General features: G+C 42.9%; 1 protein-coding gene across 2 annotated transcripts in view; it reads left to right on the top strand.

Annotated features, from left to right (window-relative positions):
- Positions 1 to 17,710, top strand: part of DGKI (diacylglycerol kinase iota) — a 319,904-nt gene that overhangs the window by 244,545 nt on the left and 57,649 nt on the right. For both annotated transcript variants that reach the window (XM_074983801.1, XM_074983800.1), the window contains 5 exons: positions 184 to 228; positions 5,195 to 5,264; positions 7,133 to 7,173; positions 9,330 to 9,457; positions 10,516 to 10,641. In XM_074983801.1, the coding sequence (XP_074839902.1) occupies positions 184 to 228; positions 5,195 to 5,264; positions 7,133 to 7,173; positions 9,330 to 9,457; positions 10,516 to 10,641 (410 nt within the window). The remainder of the gene's footprint in view (positions 1 to 183; positions 229 to 5,194; positions 5,265 to 7,132; positions 7,174 to 9,329; positions 9,458 to 10,515; positions 10,642 to 17,710) is intronic.

Below are 17,710 nucleotides of genomic sequence, written 5' to 3'. Positions count from 1 at the left end.
GAAGTGAGCACAAAAGTGTTGCAAGCATGATGAAAGCTAAAATGTGTGACTAAATAGTTTCAAAATTCTTTTGTGGCTTTTTACCCTCTTCTTGGGTAAAATTACAGTGGGACAGCTCTTGTGTGAAGTTTGTGAATTGGTTTTGATTCATCATCATTGCCATTTCTTTTATGCATCCTTTAGGACCTGCAGTCAGTAATGTCTACGACACAGAGAGTTCACTATCAGGTAAAATATGAAGAGCACTATTTGTTTTCATTCTTTTAGAAATAGAGAAAAGTTAGTCTCTGGAAGGAGTTGTTATTATATTTGATACTGTGTTTGCATTCAGAGTATATTTCCCAAATACTGAAACAGACTTTGAATAGAATAGGCATTTGAGATTAGCCTTACATTACGAAGTGTCTCAAACTTTGAGATGAGTTTCTGAATTCTCACCAGACAATCCCTTATTTAGCAAGCCCTGGATTGTAGAACTATTCTCACAATTATTTTGGGTTGACACAACATCACAGTGTAGGTTGTTCTACCAAATCATTGCATTTTGTCTCAAAGTAGTGGTTTGAAGAGTTTGCCCCTAGAATAAATGGGTAAGCCCAAATGAATACTCTTACTTGTTCTGATAGATGGAATGATCATATAGTAACTCACACAGCCAGTAACCTCAAATAACAGTGTCACTGAAAGAAAATAACAGCAGCCATGAAGTATTTATAACCACTGTGTATAGATCAGAATGTTCATCTGTCCCAGCTTTAAATTAATTCATTCAAATACATTTTAGAAGCTGGTTGTCTAAACTGTGCATGGAAATATTTCTTTTACATGTAAAACAAAACACTCTGTGGCATGGTTTCCATTTGTATTTGCAATTTAGAAGGCCAGTTTTGAAAATTAGGCCTCCAGTATGTATTTCTCAACTATGTTGTCATATGCACTTAGATAATGCACCCAGGGTATTTTATCTGGTGCTATGTTAGCAAATGCTCTCTTGGAATTAATCATCTGTCCACTGTACCACTGTGAAATTGAAAATAGGTATCATAAAAGAATATATCACTGTAACTGCCTTCCCTGAGGTTAACTTTATTGTCTTCTGAACTAATTTGCCATTGGCAATGGATTAACGTAGGCATAGTAAAGGTTTAGTAAAGTTTTACTCTGATGGAATCCAAACTGGAGGGCGGAGCACCCTTTTTAAAGGTTTATTGCCTCCAACTCCCATTGAAATGTAAGAAGGGAGGCTAATAATTACGTCACAGGAAGCACACAACTACACTGTGGTTACGAGACCATTATGGCTTAGGAACAGATTGTTTTTTGAAGATCAGTGATTAGCCGAGTCACTTAGCCTCCAGTGAGGCACAATCACCAGTATATGCCCGGAGCCTTGGTAGTTACTAATAGAAAATGTACACTTGGAAAAAGAAATGTTTTTGAAGGTTCTTTTTGAATGGGTGTTTGTTGGTGTTTGTTGGTTCTCTTGTTCCTCTTCCGATTTTAACGTCATACTGGTGATACGTGTGCCAGCCACTTCCAGGCACTAAGCAATCAGAACAATGTTATTGTCCAGTATGATAGATATTAAAACTGTGAGAATTGGTCTATTCAGCTCCTCACAAAAGCGTACATGTCCAAAATTGCCCTAACTGGCTACTGGCTACTGGCTGCTTCACACAAAGGAAAAAGCTAGATGTAAAATGCTGGACAAGGTGCATATGGATACAAACCAGAATAGCCAAAGTCTGAAATGTCAGAGTTCATCCTCTCCACAGCACTAAAGTAACTCTAACCCCTGGAGTTATCAGCTCTGTGTAAATGAATCACCTAAGTGGTTCTGAGAATACAAGTCAGCTTGAAACCTCTATCAATACTTTATGATGTTTCATTTTGAATGGCACTGCCTTTACGTTTTGTCTTCTGTGCTTGTTTATCCTTGATTGTTCGGGCATTTGTATAATCTCAGTGGGTTCTTGCGACAAACTGTCTTGTTATCTTAATTTGGGGACTGTTCCATATATTGTTGGTAACCATCTATAAATTATGGAAAGGAATTGAAATCAGGGCAAGAATAGGCATAAAGTGCTTCAGCTGGTGGAGTTGTCTTCATAGCTCTCTAATAAGGTCTCACAGGTACTTTCAGATTTTATAAACACTCACATTTCTCTCTTGGGCTTCCTCTGTTGTTGGAAATGAGGTGAGTCAGCATAAACGCTTATCAGCAAACTTGCTGCAAATTTGAAAACTACTGCTAGACTTTTTTGTCAGTCTGTTTGTTCCTCAGATGGGCTTAATGCATATTCATATGAGTGATACTTGCCCCTCTGGGTTCCGCTACTGAGGCTGTTGCCCTGAGTGAAGTAATGGAGGAAGCACAGGCAGGTTTCTCATATGAATTTCCTCCTGGGAATGGTATCCTCTCCATTGTTTCTTGTGATAGCTTCTAGGGATCTGTCCCCATGTCTATCTCTGTTCCTCCTCATATAATCTACTCCTCTGATATACGTAAATAACCCTAGATTCATCCTCATTTTCATCCCCCCATTCTTTCTCTAATCCTCTCCCTGTTGTCAAGTAGAAGGATAGGTAACACACACACACACACACACACACACACACACACACACTCTCTCTCTCTCTCTCTCTCTCTCTCTCTCTCTCTCTCTCTCTCTCACAAATAAATAAATAAATAAATAAAATTCCTCTAGGCCAGGGGTCAGCAACCTTTCGAGCTGGAGTGCTGAAATTTGACCTTTTGACTCCTGTGTACCGTCTGAGTGCTGGTGATCCTTTTTAAAGTCACTAATAGTCCTACTTACAACAGGTTCATTACTAAATAATTAATATGCAGGGTGTTACCATTTAGCTGGTGGTTGGTAGCATTAGCTGGTCTTTTGTTAATCTGCAGACTCCCAGCTACATAGGGGAGGAGGGGCTGGGCTGAGCTTTCACCTCGTGTGCTGGTGAAAATCAGCTCACGTGCTACACTTGGTACCCAGGCTGGGGGTTGCTGACCCATGTTCTAGGTCATAGTTTCCCTCAGTAAGTTATAGACCCACTGCACACCCGCTCGCTTGCTCGCTCACTCACTCACTCATATAAAATGTATAAACTAAGCATATTGTTTGTTCTGCAAGTGGAGATGGAAAAAAGGTGGTTGCTGTTATCCCTCTTTCCAATTACTTGTGAGGCATTCAAAAGGAGAAGCACTGAGTTAGGCCTAGAGCAACGGGGGGTCCTGTGGCACCTGATAGACTAACAGAAAGGTATGAGCATAAGCTTTCGTGGGCAAAGACCCACTTCATGAGATGCAGTTTTTGCCCATGAAAGCTTATGCTCATACATTTCTGTTAGTCTGTAAGGTGCCACAGGACCCCTCATTGCTTTTGCAGATCCGGACTAACACGGCTACCCCTCTGATACTTGAGTTAGGCCTGCTGGCCACAGATATAACATCCCAAGGAGCTTTACATGTTCTCACATGCTTCAAACTTGAGGCGTAGGCCACTAAGCCACATCTTCGTGCAAGTATGCACATAAGCAGAGTACCCTGAGAGAATTTTTCTGCTTTCCTTCTCTTTATGTCTCCTGAAGGATTTAAGTGTACGGTTGTATTCTAACATAGGGCAGTGGAAGCAAGGAAGGAAATATATGGTAACCAAGGACAGAAGAAGGAAAGACTCATAAGCACTGGGAATAAATGAATGCAGTACTTAGAGATTCCAGTAAAGTGCAAGCTTGGGTGTGATTTGAGACAATTTTATTTGGGTGGAATGGAGCTGGGAATGTATGAGAAGTTTCTCATTGAGTGGAACTTATACACTTGTAGAAACTTAGACAAGAGTTTGCTGCTGGAACTCTAACAAATGGCCAAATCTTTTAGTGCACTGAGACATTTTATAAGCTGTCTGGAGCAGTCTTTGCTTTTTTCTCTTGGATGGCCAGGAAAGGAAGCCAATAATAGATGGAGCAAATCAAGCCTAGAGGTGCAAGCTAATAAGATGAATCTTACAAAATTTGGTAGGCTGCCAAGGAAAATTGTTAACAACTTGCAATTGCCTTGTGCCAAACTAATATGCATCCACCTGGCTGGGGAGCAAAATACATGGTCCATCAAAACATTAACCCGGGAAGAGCTTATTGTAAAGTAAACCATGCCTAGGAAGTGTGTGTACTCTGCTGACCAAGAATAACAGGGAACCCAAGAATGTGTGTGTATGCGAACAGTACTGGAACAACTGCAATAAATTGCCAGCTGTTGAGAAAACATCTATTACTTTTAGTTAAATGAAGAAGCAATGCGTAGCACCGACTGGCATATGCATTACAAGGACAATTTCCCCACCTTTGATATTCGCAGAGATGGCAGACATCCCCCTTCAATTAATTTACTCTTCACAGTTGTTTTCTTTTCTTTCTTTCTCTTTTCCCCTCTCCCCTTCCTTTCGCTCTCTGCCCTCCCCCATTCCTTACTTTTTACTTTCATGTTTAGCTGATTTTTCAGTTCTCTCTCTGTTCTCCTGCGGAATCTGAAGAAGTGGTCTTTCCCACTAAAGCTCATTCGTTACCTGACAAATAAAAGTGTTAGTCTTTAAGGTGCTGTTGGACTGTGTGCTTTGTTTTGCAAAGATGCAGACTAACACAGCTACTCCTCTGGGGTTAAAATATCAGGGAAAACAAGATTATGTGGGCTTTAATTCAGATTAGCACTCACTTCAACTCCTGGCTACCCTACAGGATTTCACTCAAACTGCCAACTGGAGTCAAAAACTGAGTTGCTGTATCATCACTGCTATTATAACCCCCGTTAGCTAACCTGATTAACTACATGCCTATACCTGCTGTGTAGATATAACCTTCCCGGCATACCTGTTTTTAGACCCTGCCCATTTTGATATTCACCATCATCTCCACCACCATGAAAGGGTAATTCTCTTGTGACACAAGTGACCTACCTACTTTTAATAGTGGGCTTTTGAGGCCTCTGAATTGAAAGGCATGGATCCCGAAGGGTATCACTGATGTTGGCAATGCCCAGTGCCACAAAGGAGAGAGATTTGCTTGTGAACTGACCACTAGGAAAGTAGGGTGAGGTTAGAACGGTAAAGTCAGCAAAGAAAAATAAATGGGTAAATAATTCAGTCATAGGCAAAAGAGTTACATAAAAAAATGTGCTTCCTTCCCGCATGCACAGGACCAGGAAGGTTCCTTCCCACGAGTACTTTCTGTTCAGAGGCTCTCTCCTAGATGGTGCTTCCTAGATGGTAAGTGTATCTACCTCTGGTGCTATGATCATCTGTTGTCATTGATACACCTGGAGAGACACTTGTTTCCCAGGTGCTGCCCTTCGCTGTGCTAGGCAGGTAAGGAGGGGAAGGGATGCTGCTTCTTTCCTTTGCAGAAGCAGAGTGAGATCTTTATCTTGAGCCCCACTGAGTAGTGTGTGCCTCCTGTCGTCTGCAGCACTTAGATCCATGCAGCCTGTGGCAGCCCCCAGCAGCGAGCTTCTCAGCCCAGGCTGACAGAGGACTGAGCTGAATATATCTGCTAGCTAATGCCTTTAAGTTGAAGCACGTGCAACAAAGTCCCTTCCATCCATAGGCTCCAGAGCCATGCTCCAGCTCAAGCCTAAACACCTACGCAGCTGATTTTAGTATGGGAGATCAAGGCCAAATCTGTTAACCCAGGCTAGGAGTCTCGTTGCCACAGGCTGTGAAGATGCATCCCTTCACTGGCTGCTCTTCTGAATGTAACAGCATGTTGGTCCTGGCTGTACTTTGCCCCTGGCATGGCTGCATCTGTTCCGAGCAGGCTTTACATATTTTAGGGGTTATGAAAATGAAGCTCCCATTCTATTTAAGATTGCACTCTAACTCACTGTAGCACTCTGGAGAGCTACAACCCGAGCTTGGCCGGGCTTCATCAAAGCTACCAGTTCATCAGGGGTCTGCCTTAGGCTTTGGAGCTTTAAAACTAGCAGCCAAAATGGGCAGCACCTAGCTCTAGCCATATGCGAGGTGTGACTTTTGTCCTCAGCAGTTACAGTCTTTCCTTCACTGCTTCTGATACGCCCATTCTTCTTTTCCTTTCTTTCAAATGGCTGAAATTGCCATTGAAGACAGGTTGTGGGTTGCTGGCTTTGGTTCATTTTGGTCTTTTTGGATCTCAACATTCCTCTCAATGTTGAACACATACACAGTAGCAAGTCTGTAGTTTCCTTGGCCATAGCAAGTGCCGTGCATAAACAGCACAAACGCTGAAATACAATGTAAACAGTTCAAAAGCGTTAAGTTTTAATAAGGTAACATGCTTCCATAACCAAAATGGGACAAATAATACCAGATAATTTACCCAATGACTTTCCCCTTTTTCTCTTCACATTTGCCGTGACCAGAGTGTAATAATTTTTTTATTTATTTTCAGCTCAAAATTATTAGCCAAGCACTCAATCTGCAGCTTGTTCACAAGCATTTTGGTTTATTTGATATAAAAATTGAACTGATTTGGTGGGTGACATAAATCATATGGTGCTATTTTTGTTCTCTGAATGGAAAGGAGCTCTTTGTATTAGACTTCTGGTATGACTGCCTCTTATTACAAGTCTGAAATCCATTTGTGTGCTTCTTTGTTATTTGCTTTAAATTTGCTGATTCAATGAACATTCCTGCTAAAAAAATAATTTTTAGAAATATTAGCAGAAAGGGAGAAAACAAGGAATATAGTCTATATATAGTCAAATAAATTGTTTAGTAGTGTTTGCTGAGCTCTGTTAGCAACACAGGTGAAGATTTTTACTTGCATTTTTTGTAAAGCACTTTGAGATCTACTAATGAAAAACACTGTATAAGGTCTGTGATATTATTTATTTTATTATGAAACATATTTTATTTTACAGTGACATTACTATGTGTGATATTGTGTATGATTGGACTTTTAATGAAGTACCATCACCTTTGTTTTGTTAAGCTCTGCCTTTAAGGTCTCCATATTAGTAGTTGTGAAAACTGGCATGACTCCGCTGAAGTCAAAGTTGCCTTCTTCAACAGCCAAATTTAGCCTGGTCTACACTGTGGATTCAGTTCTGCTCAGATCTTTCTCTTGTACACATATCTATTGTTTCTCTTTCTTGCAGCAACTTCTGCTGATCGTTTTTACCGCATTGACAGATCTCAGGTAAATTTCCATCCATTTGCAGTTTTGGCAGTTCTTTTTAAAGTATAGTCAGATGCGCCTTAAAATGAATTATCTGTGTTTGTTCCTGTGTGTCTTAAAGTTTTGTTGAGTCCTCAAGAAAAAAAAATGTATTCTGGGCCAGATCCTCAGTAGGTGTAAATTGGAGCTCGACTGAAGTCAGTGAAGATTTACACCCACTGAAAATCTGCCCTGCTATCTACAAGCAATTTGATGTTCAAATAGTTTTCTCTAGTCTTCTTACTTATCCTCTATTTTTAAGGCCATATGAGTGCAAACAGATTTTTTATCAGTTTATCTTCTACTGTTTATAACAAAACTGAAAACCTAATCTTCTGTGTATGACATTGGATAGCTGTGGAATTTACTATGTTACAAATTGAGAATTATGATTAGAGCCATATAAAATGCTCACAAAGAAACAAACAAAAATCAGATGACATGAGTTTCATGTTTTATTGTAAAATTCACAGTGAAAATAACATCTGACCATGGACTTAGTTTTTAATCAGGCTGGGCCATTTGATGGGTTTGCATCAAAATCATGCAACTGTAATGTATTGGGCAGGTGATTTTGTGTCCGTCTTCTGGACCATGTGACAAAATCTCCCGAGTCTGCCACTGTCTCCCAGTTGATGGAGGTGATCCTGGTGCTGGAGCAGTAATGGATCATGTTTGTAGATCTGAGGTCCCAGGTGCAATCACTATGGATCATCTGAGAAGGGGTGCCTTTGCACAGGCTGCTATTTCAACAAAAAGCCAAGGGCTGGCTTGAATGAAGTTTTACTTTGACATTTGGAGAATTTGAAACTCACAAGCAGAGTAAAGCAGATGAAAATGAAATATAGTTTGAACTCTACAGATATGATCCTACCAAGTCATGCGCAGCTTTCATTATATTATTATGAAAGTCCATCGGTGTGTTATCTCCTTCCTGCTTCATATCCCTTTGGGGACGAAAGTGAGGATCCATGATGTTTCCACTGAGAACAGACAGAAGATTTACTTTCCCTCATACTCACATTATATTGCTAGTGGACTGCTTTTTTTTTTTTATTATACATCCCAGAATGGTGAATGGATGGAGACATGCATCTTCTTCTGAGTCTCAGAGCAACTGAAAAGACAGGAAGAGTGATGATGGAGATGCAAAAACAAAAACAAAAACAAAACTAATGCACGAAAGAAATGAAATGGCTTGGAAGAGCAACCACAGGCTCTGAAAAGTTCTTCTGTGCCAGGGTTAGGTCCAGCTTTCAGGGCAGCACTCAATCTTGAATGCTGGCAGGAGTGTCAAGCCACCAATGTCACCATTGGTGACAACATCGGTGGGCATCTCTCCATTGTCAATTGACGGGTGTTGTTCAGTTGTTGGCAGAACAGATAACAGAGACCAATGGAGAAGAGGTGGAATGAGCACCGTAAGTATTGTTATGAAATTGATACTTGCTGCAGACTGATGGGGAAAACTGGATTCTAGGGAAGTCAGCAAGAGATTTGCTGTTGCCTTCAGTGATGCCAGGATGGAAACCTGAGGCCTTTTCTACACTAGCAAGTTCTTTTGAAACATTTTTCGGAAGAAGGGGGCTCTTTTGAAATATCCCATAGAGCATCTACACACAAAAAGCATTCTTTCAAAAGTAAATGGAAAGAATGTTGCTCTCCTTTCGAAAGTGCTCTTCCACTCCTGTTTCATGAAGAATGTCTTCTTTCAAAAGTTTCTTTTCCAAGAAAATGTGCAGATGCTCTGGGCCCTTGTTTCGAAAGAGCAGTCCTCATGGCACCTGCTTTTTTGATCCCTGGCCAGTTCTTTCGAAAGAGCCGGGGGGCTGTGTGGACGCTCTCTTTTGAAAGAGCAGATCACTCTTTTGATCTGCTTTTTTGTGTGTGGATGCACTCTTTTGAAAGAAGTTCTTTCAGAAGAGATTTTCTGGAAGAACGTCTTTCGAAAGATCACTTTAGTGTAGACATAGCTTGAGAGTTGTGGGAGAAAAGTGTGAAGTTATAGATATTTACTGGGAGATTCTATTTGGTACCCTGCAGGAGAGGTCATTTTTCACCTGACTTTCTGATAGACAATTTGGCCTCCTGGAAAATGGATGATGATTCATTTCAGATTCTTTACCTCATTCTAACAGGAACATTTGCACTTTGTGACGGAAATTTCGCAAGACGAGATTTTTATCCTGGACCCAGAGCTGGTGATATCTCAGAAGGTGGGGACGCCACCGGGAATGCCTGATCTGGTAGTGGAGCAGGCCTCTGGGTGAGCATTTCCCTTCCCAAGCTTGCCTCTGGCTTTTGCAGCCTTTCCACGGGTGGACAATTCCCTTTTTGCACTCTGACAGTAGGCAGAAGAACAGGTGGATATTAAAGTAACGAGTTGGGTAAACAGATCCATTGATCAAATTCAGTCCCACTGATAGCGAAGTGCAAGGGGGTAATGTATACAATTCAAAGGGGCCTGGAGCACCTGGCCACTGCTGCTGCCACTGGTACTGGGGCAGTGGTGGTGGCAAGAGCCCAGGCCCCTTTGAAATGCCAGGGAAGTGGAAGTGCCAATCCACTGCTCTGCATGGCTCTAAGAGCAGGGAGGTGGACCCTGCACCATCCTCCAGGTGGTACTCAGGGCTGACTGCCCTTGGCCTCACTCCTGCTTCCAAAGGCTCTGCTCCTTCTAGAGGCACAGAGCCATGCTCCCTGTTACCTTACCCTCTGATCTGCAGTAGCTGTCAGCACTGCTGATGAAATTACAAAGTCTCTGTGGGGCTTACATACAGATACTGCTACTTGGGGTCTTAAATTGACCTGTGAACCCAGGAGCTACGATGAAGTATTGGTATTTCCCCTTGTCCTTTGGACAGACCAACATATGCTCACACTGAATTACCTACACACACCCCACACTCTTCTTCCAACGAGCTTAGGGCTTATCCAGATAGAAGAGAGGTGCAAATGACTGAGTGTAGAGTGTTATCTACACTTACCTTCACCGTTGATCTACTCCAGCTGTGCACATAGTGTAGCTGAAATTGACATACCTACTGCAGTGTCTTGCATGTGGTAAGGTTGGTGGGAGCTGCTTTCCTGTCAAAACCAGCTACTCTTCTCATTTTGGTGGTCTACCGGCATTGACAGGAGAGTGCTCAGAGATCGATTTATTTTGTCTACTGTAGACATGCTAAATAGACAGTCAGCAGATCGATCACTGCAGCATACCTCCACTGTGTAGTGGAGGCAAGCCTTGATGGAGCTTCAAACTGGAGAGTGAAAAGTAGACTCAGTGGAATTCATTTCTTTCTCTTTCTTCCTTGTGTGCTTCAGAATATCAGATCGGTGGAACCCTGCAGTCCGAAAGCGGATGCTGAGTGACAGCAGCCTTGGCAAGATTTCCCCGCACTACGAGGTACCTGACAAACAAAAGGACGCCAGCCAGACACACATGCTGCAGTAAGAGCCCTCTGCATTTCTCTGCTTGATGCTGCACCATCCCTGTCATGACTAATAACTTTTAGTTGGTCTTTTAAAATGTAGTGGGTAACAACAGCAAGATGCAATGGAATTTTTCCACTTCTCCCTTCTGCTTCACCCTCTTTCTCTGCCGGTTGACTTTCCTTTTTTTTCTCCAGCTTTCAGTCTCCCATTCTCTTGAAAATAGAGGCCCAGATTTCCAAAAGAGAGAAGTGGTTTTGGATGCCTCAGATTTTGTCTGAGAAACTGGAGGCACCTTAAAAAGTCCTGATTTTCAGAATGAGCTGAATGCTCAGTCTCTGAAAGCAGCCCCCTTATAAAGTGTCTCAGGTTGATCGCACCAAAATGGAGGCATCTCAAATCACTAGCCATTTTGAAAATAGATGCTGTAGCGCCCAAGAGATTAGAGCCAAGGTTAGCACTTTGGGGCTGATCTCTTTGACAACTGCTTGCTGTTCCACTTCCACAATATAAGGGATTCCTATCCACCAGGAGCACACCATGATGTTCAGGCCCAGCGTGCATATCTGGAGTGGGTCAGAGAGATGATGCTTTAGGCTACACTCCAGACCTACTTGCATGTTTGCATGTGCATGTCTCTTTTATTCCCGCCCCCACACACAATCCCACTTTTTGCAGAAATGGAGCCCAGCTATTTGTTCCTGTTGGTTAAAGTTTTCAAACACAAATTAAGGGATTTACCCCATGACTCCTGTTGAAACTTAAATGGGAAGAGCATTGCTGAATTTCCTTGTTGCTTTTGAAAGTCTCATCTTTTTACTATAATGACTGGCTTGGACTGATTTACATTAATTCTCCTTTACAATTCCATGTACCCCGAACTGATGAGAGGTAGCCGCCTAAAGACCAGGTCTGCCTGAGGACAGAGCCGTTATATATACAGCTTGCACAGGGCTTGATATAGCCTGAATTTTAATTAATTCCTGTGCCTTAGATTAATTATGTGTGTAAATGTGAAAAGGGACTGGCCCAGTGGCCAGTGGTTAGTACTCTGTCTTGTTATGGGGAAGATTTTGCTTCAATTCTTGGCCATGATTTTGTGCTCTCCAGAATGATAGGGATTGTGAATCATACAGAGGGAAACCTAATGAGCTTGGGAGAGCGTGCAGCTTTCACCAAGCCAGAATGTAGGCCTTAGACTCGGGGCACGTGAAGCGGAAAGAAATTAGAATGATGTAAAGTAATCCCTGGCCAAGTGGATAAAAGTAATTCAGTGTGAAAGATGTTCTGACTGCTGTGAAGACAGATTTTGTTTAAAACACTGTGTAAAGAAATATTTGCATAGATACAACAATGGTATTTATCAGAGGGATTCATTTATTGCAGGCACTATCTATATTTAATGTTATCAAATACTTCCTATTATAATATGTTGTGTTCAGTGGCCTAGAACTTTGGTCAAATTTTATCTGTTTTGGGGTGGAATTTTTCGTAATAGGAGTCTGCCTCGGATGATTTATTTATTTTTTTTAAGTTTCATCTCAAACTGTTCTGCTGTTTCTGAAAATAAGACTTTGTCTGTTGTTAGGAAAAAAAAAACACCACCTATAACTGTTTCATTGGGAGTCTCTAGCTTTGGATCAGGGACTGGAAATGCAATCAGTCTTGTTCCAGAGATGTGCCTTTTGCCATATCCATGAAAATTCACTCAAATATGACCATCTTAAAAGCCTCTAAAATTTTTCCTACATGCTCAGTTGAGAGTTGTTAGCATCTGGCAGCCAAATTCTTTGACGATTCTGGCATCCCGAACATGTTCCAATGCAGGGAATCAAGGCAGAGCAGGACTTTCCCTGTAATTGCGCCTCCTGAAGGGAGTAGAGCACGGCAGTACCAGCCATGAAGAGAATGGAGAACTGGGAGCCTGTCCCTTGCTTTACGTTCTTCGGCTACTTATATCCAGGCAGTGAAGGGAAGGAGGAGGAGGAGGAGGAGGAAATGTCCACACTAGAAAGCAGATAGAAATAGTGGAATCAGGGGATCACACTTCAAGAACTGGACGAGAGTGGAGGGGAGAGTGAAGGAGTTAGGACCTGGTATGGGTGGGAGAGTATATTGCACAGAAAGGGAGGAAACAGGAGCAAAGAAGACGGAAGTGATAGATTAAAGTTGCCAACTCTGACTGAAGCTACTCTGGGAGGTTCCCCCCCAACACAACCTAATGTCATTTTCTTAAGCTATTCTGTTAAAATCTCCAGTATTGCTTTTAATAGTCACAGGGAATTGATGCCAATTCTGGGAGACTCCAGGACAATCCTGGAGAGTTGGCAACTGTCCGATCAATAGGAGCCAAAAGGGTGTTGTTGGAGTCGATATTTAAGGCTGGATAGGAACAGAAGAGGGAGAGAAGAAGGAGCGTGCGGGGGGGCAGGTGGCTTGGAGCAGAGGGGGATAGAGGTAGACCAGGGTTACAGGCTCAGAAGGTTCCATAACCACTTGAGAACCCTCTCTCCAGGACCTGGAATTACATATAATTTTCCCTGTTGTATTCATTGTACACTGTAGGATGGGGCTGCTCTAGGGATAAATAGGATTCTTTAGTAAAAGGTGACTGCTGCAGGTTTGGGACCGTCTGGCTAAGCAGCAGTTCTGCAGAAAAGGACTTGGGCATTACAGTGGATGAAAAGCTGGACAGGAGTCAACAATGTGGCCTTGTAGGAAAGAAAGCTAATGGAATATTGGGCTGCATTAGCAGCAGCACTGCCCTCATTTCTAGGGGAGTAATTGTTCCCTTTTATTGGACACTGGTGAGGCCATGCCTGGAATACTGTGTCCAGTTCTGCCCCTCCCTCCATTACAAAAAGGCTGTGAATGCATTGAAGAGAGTTCAGCGGAGGGCAACAAAAATGTCTAGGGACCCGCAGCACATGACTTATGAGGAGAGGCTGAGGCATTTAGGCTTATTTAATCTAGAGAAGAGAGGAGTGTTGGGGGGTATGATAGTTAGCAGCCTTCAACTCCCTGAAGGGGAATTACAAAGAGAATGGGGAGAAGTTATTTTGAGTAGTGACAGGTGGCAGAACGAGGAGCAATAGACTTTACTTGCAATGGAGAAGTCTAGGTTGGATATTAGGAAAAAACTATTTCATCAGGAGGGTGGTGAAGCTCTGTAATGCGTTACCTGGAGAGGTGGTGGAATTTGCATCCCTAGAGGTTTTAAAGTCCTCTCATGCAAAGCCCTCATTGGGATGGTTTAGTTGCAATTGGTCCTGCTTTGATCACTGGGTTGGACTTGATAACCTCTTGAGGTCTCTTCCAACTCTATGATTCTATGGCTGCGTCTGCGCTGCATTCACCTTTCAAAAGGGGAATGCAAATGCAGCCAATTGGAAATGCAGATGAGGCATATCATGAGCCTCATTTGCATAATGGCAGCTACTTGCTGTTCCAGAAGTGCTGTTTTCAGGAAAAAAGCCAAGGAGTGTAGACAGGGTTCATTCGAAAACCAATCCTGTTTTCAAAAGAACCCTTCTTCCTGAAAATAGCACTAGTGAAGCAGCAGATGACACTCTTTCCTCCTCCAGAGCAGGTGCCAGACCTACTATGGTTATTGTTCTGGATTGTCGTGGATATTGTTATGGGTGGCTGGAGGTGTTGTTTGGTATTGCTGGTGGGATGTAAAATGTAGCCTCTGATCACTTGTAGCTATGAAGATTTGATGGAACTTCATGCAAGACAAGAGGTCTTCTGTATATTTTCTGTCAGAGAGGCAGCTGAGTTAGTCTTTGCCCACGAAAGCTTATGCTCCAAAATATCTGTTAGTCTATAAGGTGCCACAGGACTTCTTGTTGTTTTTGTGTATTTACTATGTGGATAGTTGTATTCTATATTACCAAAAATCTTCCTTTAGTTACATCCAAAGAAAGATTTTCTGAATGAACAAGCTCTTTGTTCTGTTGGGACAGTGGAGCTGTAGAAGTGTTTTGCCTCTCAGGGAGGTGGGACTTGGTTCTGTAATGTGTTGAACACTGGTCTCTGTGGCTACGTCTACACGTGAATGCTACATCGAAATAGCTTATTTCGATGTAGCGACATCGAAATGAGCTGTTTCGATGAATAACGTCTACACGTCCTCCAGGGCTGGTGCAATCGACATTCAATGTCGACGTTGGGCAGCACTACATCAAAGTAGGCGCTGCAGGGGAGCATCTACACACCAAAGCGGCCCACATCGAAATAAGGGTGCCAGGAACAGCTGCAGACAGGGTCACAGGGCGGACTCAACAGCAAGCCGCTCCCTTAAAGGGCCCCTCCCAGAAACACTTGCACTAAACAGCACAAGATCCACAGAGCCGACAACTGGTTGCAGACCCTGTGCATGCAGCATGGATCCCCAGCTGCAGCAGCAGCAGCCAGAAGCCCTGGGCTAAGGGCTGCTGCCCACGGTGACCATAGAGCCCCGCAGGGGCTGGAGAGAGAGAGTCTCTCAACCCCTTAGCTGATGGCCGCCATGGCGGACCCCGCTATTTCGATGTTGCGGGATGCGGATCGGCTACACGTGCCCTACTTCGACGTTGAACGTCGAAGTAGGGCGCTATTCCCGTCTCCTCATGAGGATAGCGACTTCGACGTCTCGCCGCCTTATGTCGATTTCAACTTTGAAATAGCGCTCACCATGTGTAGACGTGGCGGGCGCTATTTTGAAGTTGGCATGGCTAGTTCAAAGTAGCCGGCACGTGTAGACGCGGCTTGTCTGGCCAAGCCCATAATTAGGTGCTTAACTTTAAGCATGTAAGCAGTCTCATGGAAGTAATTGCTGGACATACAATAGGATTTGGGAGACTATGCACCAAACAAGAGATGTCATTTCATCCTCGCCTTTTAACTTCATGAACATCTCTGAGCTGCCAGTTGTCATTAGTAAGAGCTGGATTTAGGTATGCTGTCTTGAGAGGTACATCTGGTGTAAGTCCGCGAAGACCATCTGTGGAATGCAAAGGTGATGTGCTTGTTCTCTGGCAGGAATGTGAGGAATGTATTTACCGCATCATTAGAACAGTGCCTGCTGCTCTGTCCTCAGGGAACATTCATGCTACTACTACTTAACCCTTGTACTCTGTGTGGAGCATAGTTCATTTACAAATCTCCACTTCACTCTGTCTTGGGACAAAATTTCTAGTTGGCTCCAGGAGTACCTCAGTTGTTGTTGTTCAATCTCACTAGACCTTCTCCACATTGTTCAAGGTCTTCCTCTTTTGTGTTTTCCTTGTGGGTTCCATGTGAGAGTTTGACGGACTATGCTGGATGATTGTTTTCTGAGAGTGTGGCCTAGCCATTCCCACTTTCTTCTCTTGATTTCAATGTCATTTGGTTCTTGTCCTGCTCTGTTCCAATATTGACTTAAAATTCCAGGCCACGGAACAGTTACTCTATTCCAGGGTATCAGAGAGGTAGCCGCGTTAGACTGTGTACTACCAAAACAAACAAGCAATAACGTAGCACTTTAAAGATTAACAAAATAATTTATTAGGCAATGAGCTTTCATGGGGCAGATGCCATGAAAACTCATCACCTAATAAATAATTGTGATAGTCTTTAAAGTGCTAAATGGCTGCTTGTTTGTTCTATGCCGGGGCAACCAAACCTACCAAACCTCTGAGCTGCATATGATAATTTTCAGACTTTCCAGAGTCAGGCATGCGTGCCAGGGCTCAGGGCTTCAGCTCCACTCCTGCTGAGCCCCCAACCCCCAGCAGGTGCCTCCCATGAGCCTGCAGTTCTGAGATTTACCTTTCTCCCTTCAAGGTAAAAGCCCCTAGGTCCATCATCCTGCTGCACAGCAGAAGCCTCGAGCTCCCTCAGCCATGGTCTGGTAGGTGGAGAATGGGAAAGGGGCATAAGGGGCTTTGTGAGCTGCACTTTCTCAGTTAGAGAGCCAAGCCAGGGTTTGACTACCCTTGCTATATTAGCTACTGCAGGTAAGATTAAAAAAAAGAAAAGAAAAAAAAGGCAGTGTTAAAAAGGGGAGATGTGAGCTGTAACTAGTACTAGATCGAGGTCAGCAATAAGCTGAATGAAAGAGGCTCTAAAACAGATTTCTTTGTCATCAGTCCTCTGGAGAGGGGAATAGCAATTTGTCAAACTTCTAGCTAGCTGTAATGACATTATGTGTCCAATGCTGTTACATATATTATCTGAGGAAAGTGCATAGCTTGTGAAGGTTGGCCTGCACACCGTCTCGTTAAGTTATACAGAAGGGGAAACAATACCTACAGGGGTCTGAAGATAGCAGCTATACTTTTGACAGTAAATGGGCATTAGTAAGCCAGTAATATCACACAGCCACTGCTTTATGAGGCAATAATCATTGTGTTCCTGAGCGGGTAGAAATATGAGGCTGGAAGTCAAGGGCTTTATCACAAGCAAAGGTATTGGCTCATTGCTGAGGAAATGAGAATGGCAGTACAGATGTTCAAAACAAAACCGCGTGTTGCACAAGTTGAGAAAAGCATCAGGGATGTGCCTTTGGGTGTGAAAAGGCTGAGAAATGCGGGTGCAGTGACAGGATTATGAAAATGTAAAGAAGGAATGTGTCGTTTGTGAGAAGGTTTTAGGAAGTCCAATGGTTTGTTTTGGGTAAACATTTAAAACTTCATATGCTTTGCCATGCTTCTCACTTTTGAAAAAATGAGCATGAAAGATCATAAAACTCATTCCCAAATACCTCCATATAGTCTGTATGTTAGTCTTTCAACACCACACACTACGTTTGGTTCAGATTCTGTTCAAGCTCCGGGTGTAAATTAGAAGATTAAGTTGGATATTCTTATTTTATCCCAGCAGTTTACTCACCCATAGAATCCAATTTTCCTCGTCTGTTTAAGATGATAGACGTGTTTGTGAGTGCAGTCCTGGCTTTCAACCCAATCACGTTTGGAAGGTGACACACACAAATTCAACCTGTCATCCATTCACTCACGTATACTTTCTCCTGTACAATGCAATTTAGAAACAACAGCATGATGAAATAGAATTTCTCCTTCCCATCCTTCCCTCATCTTCTCCTTCTGTTCTTTCTCTTGCATTG

Source organism: Carettochelys insculpta, chromosome 1 (genome assembly GCF_033958435.1).
Source record: "Carettochelys insculpta isolate YL-2023 chromosome 1, ASM3395843v1, whole genome shotgun sequence".
In the NCBI taxonomy this organism is placed as follows: domain Eukaryota; kingdom Metazoa; phylum Chordata; order Testudines; family Carettochelyidae; genus Carettochelys; species Carettochelys insculpta.
The sequence above is the reverse complement of the archived record's forward strand: the minus strand, read 5'-3'. Positions and strand labels throughout refer to the sequence as shown.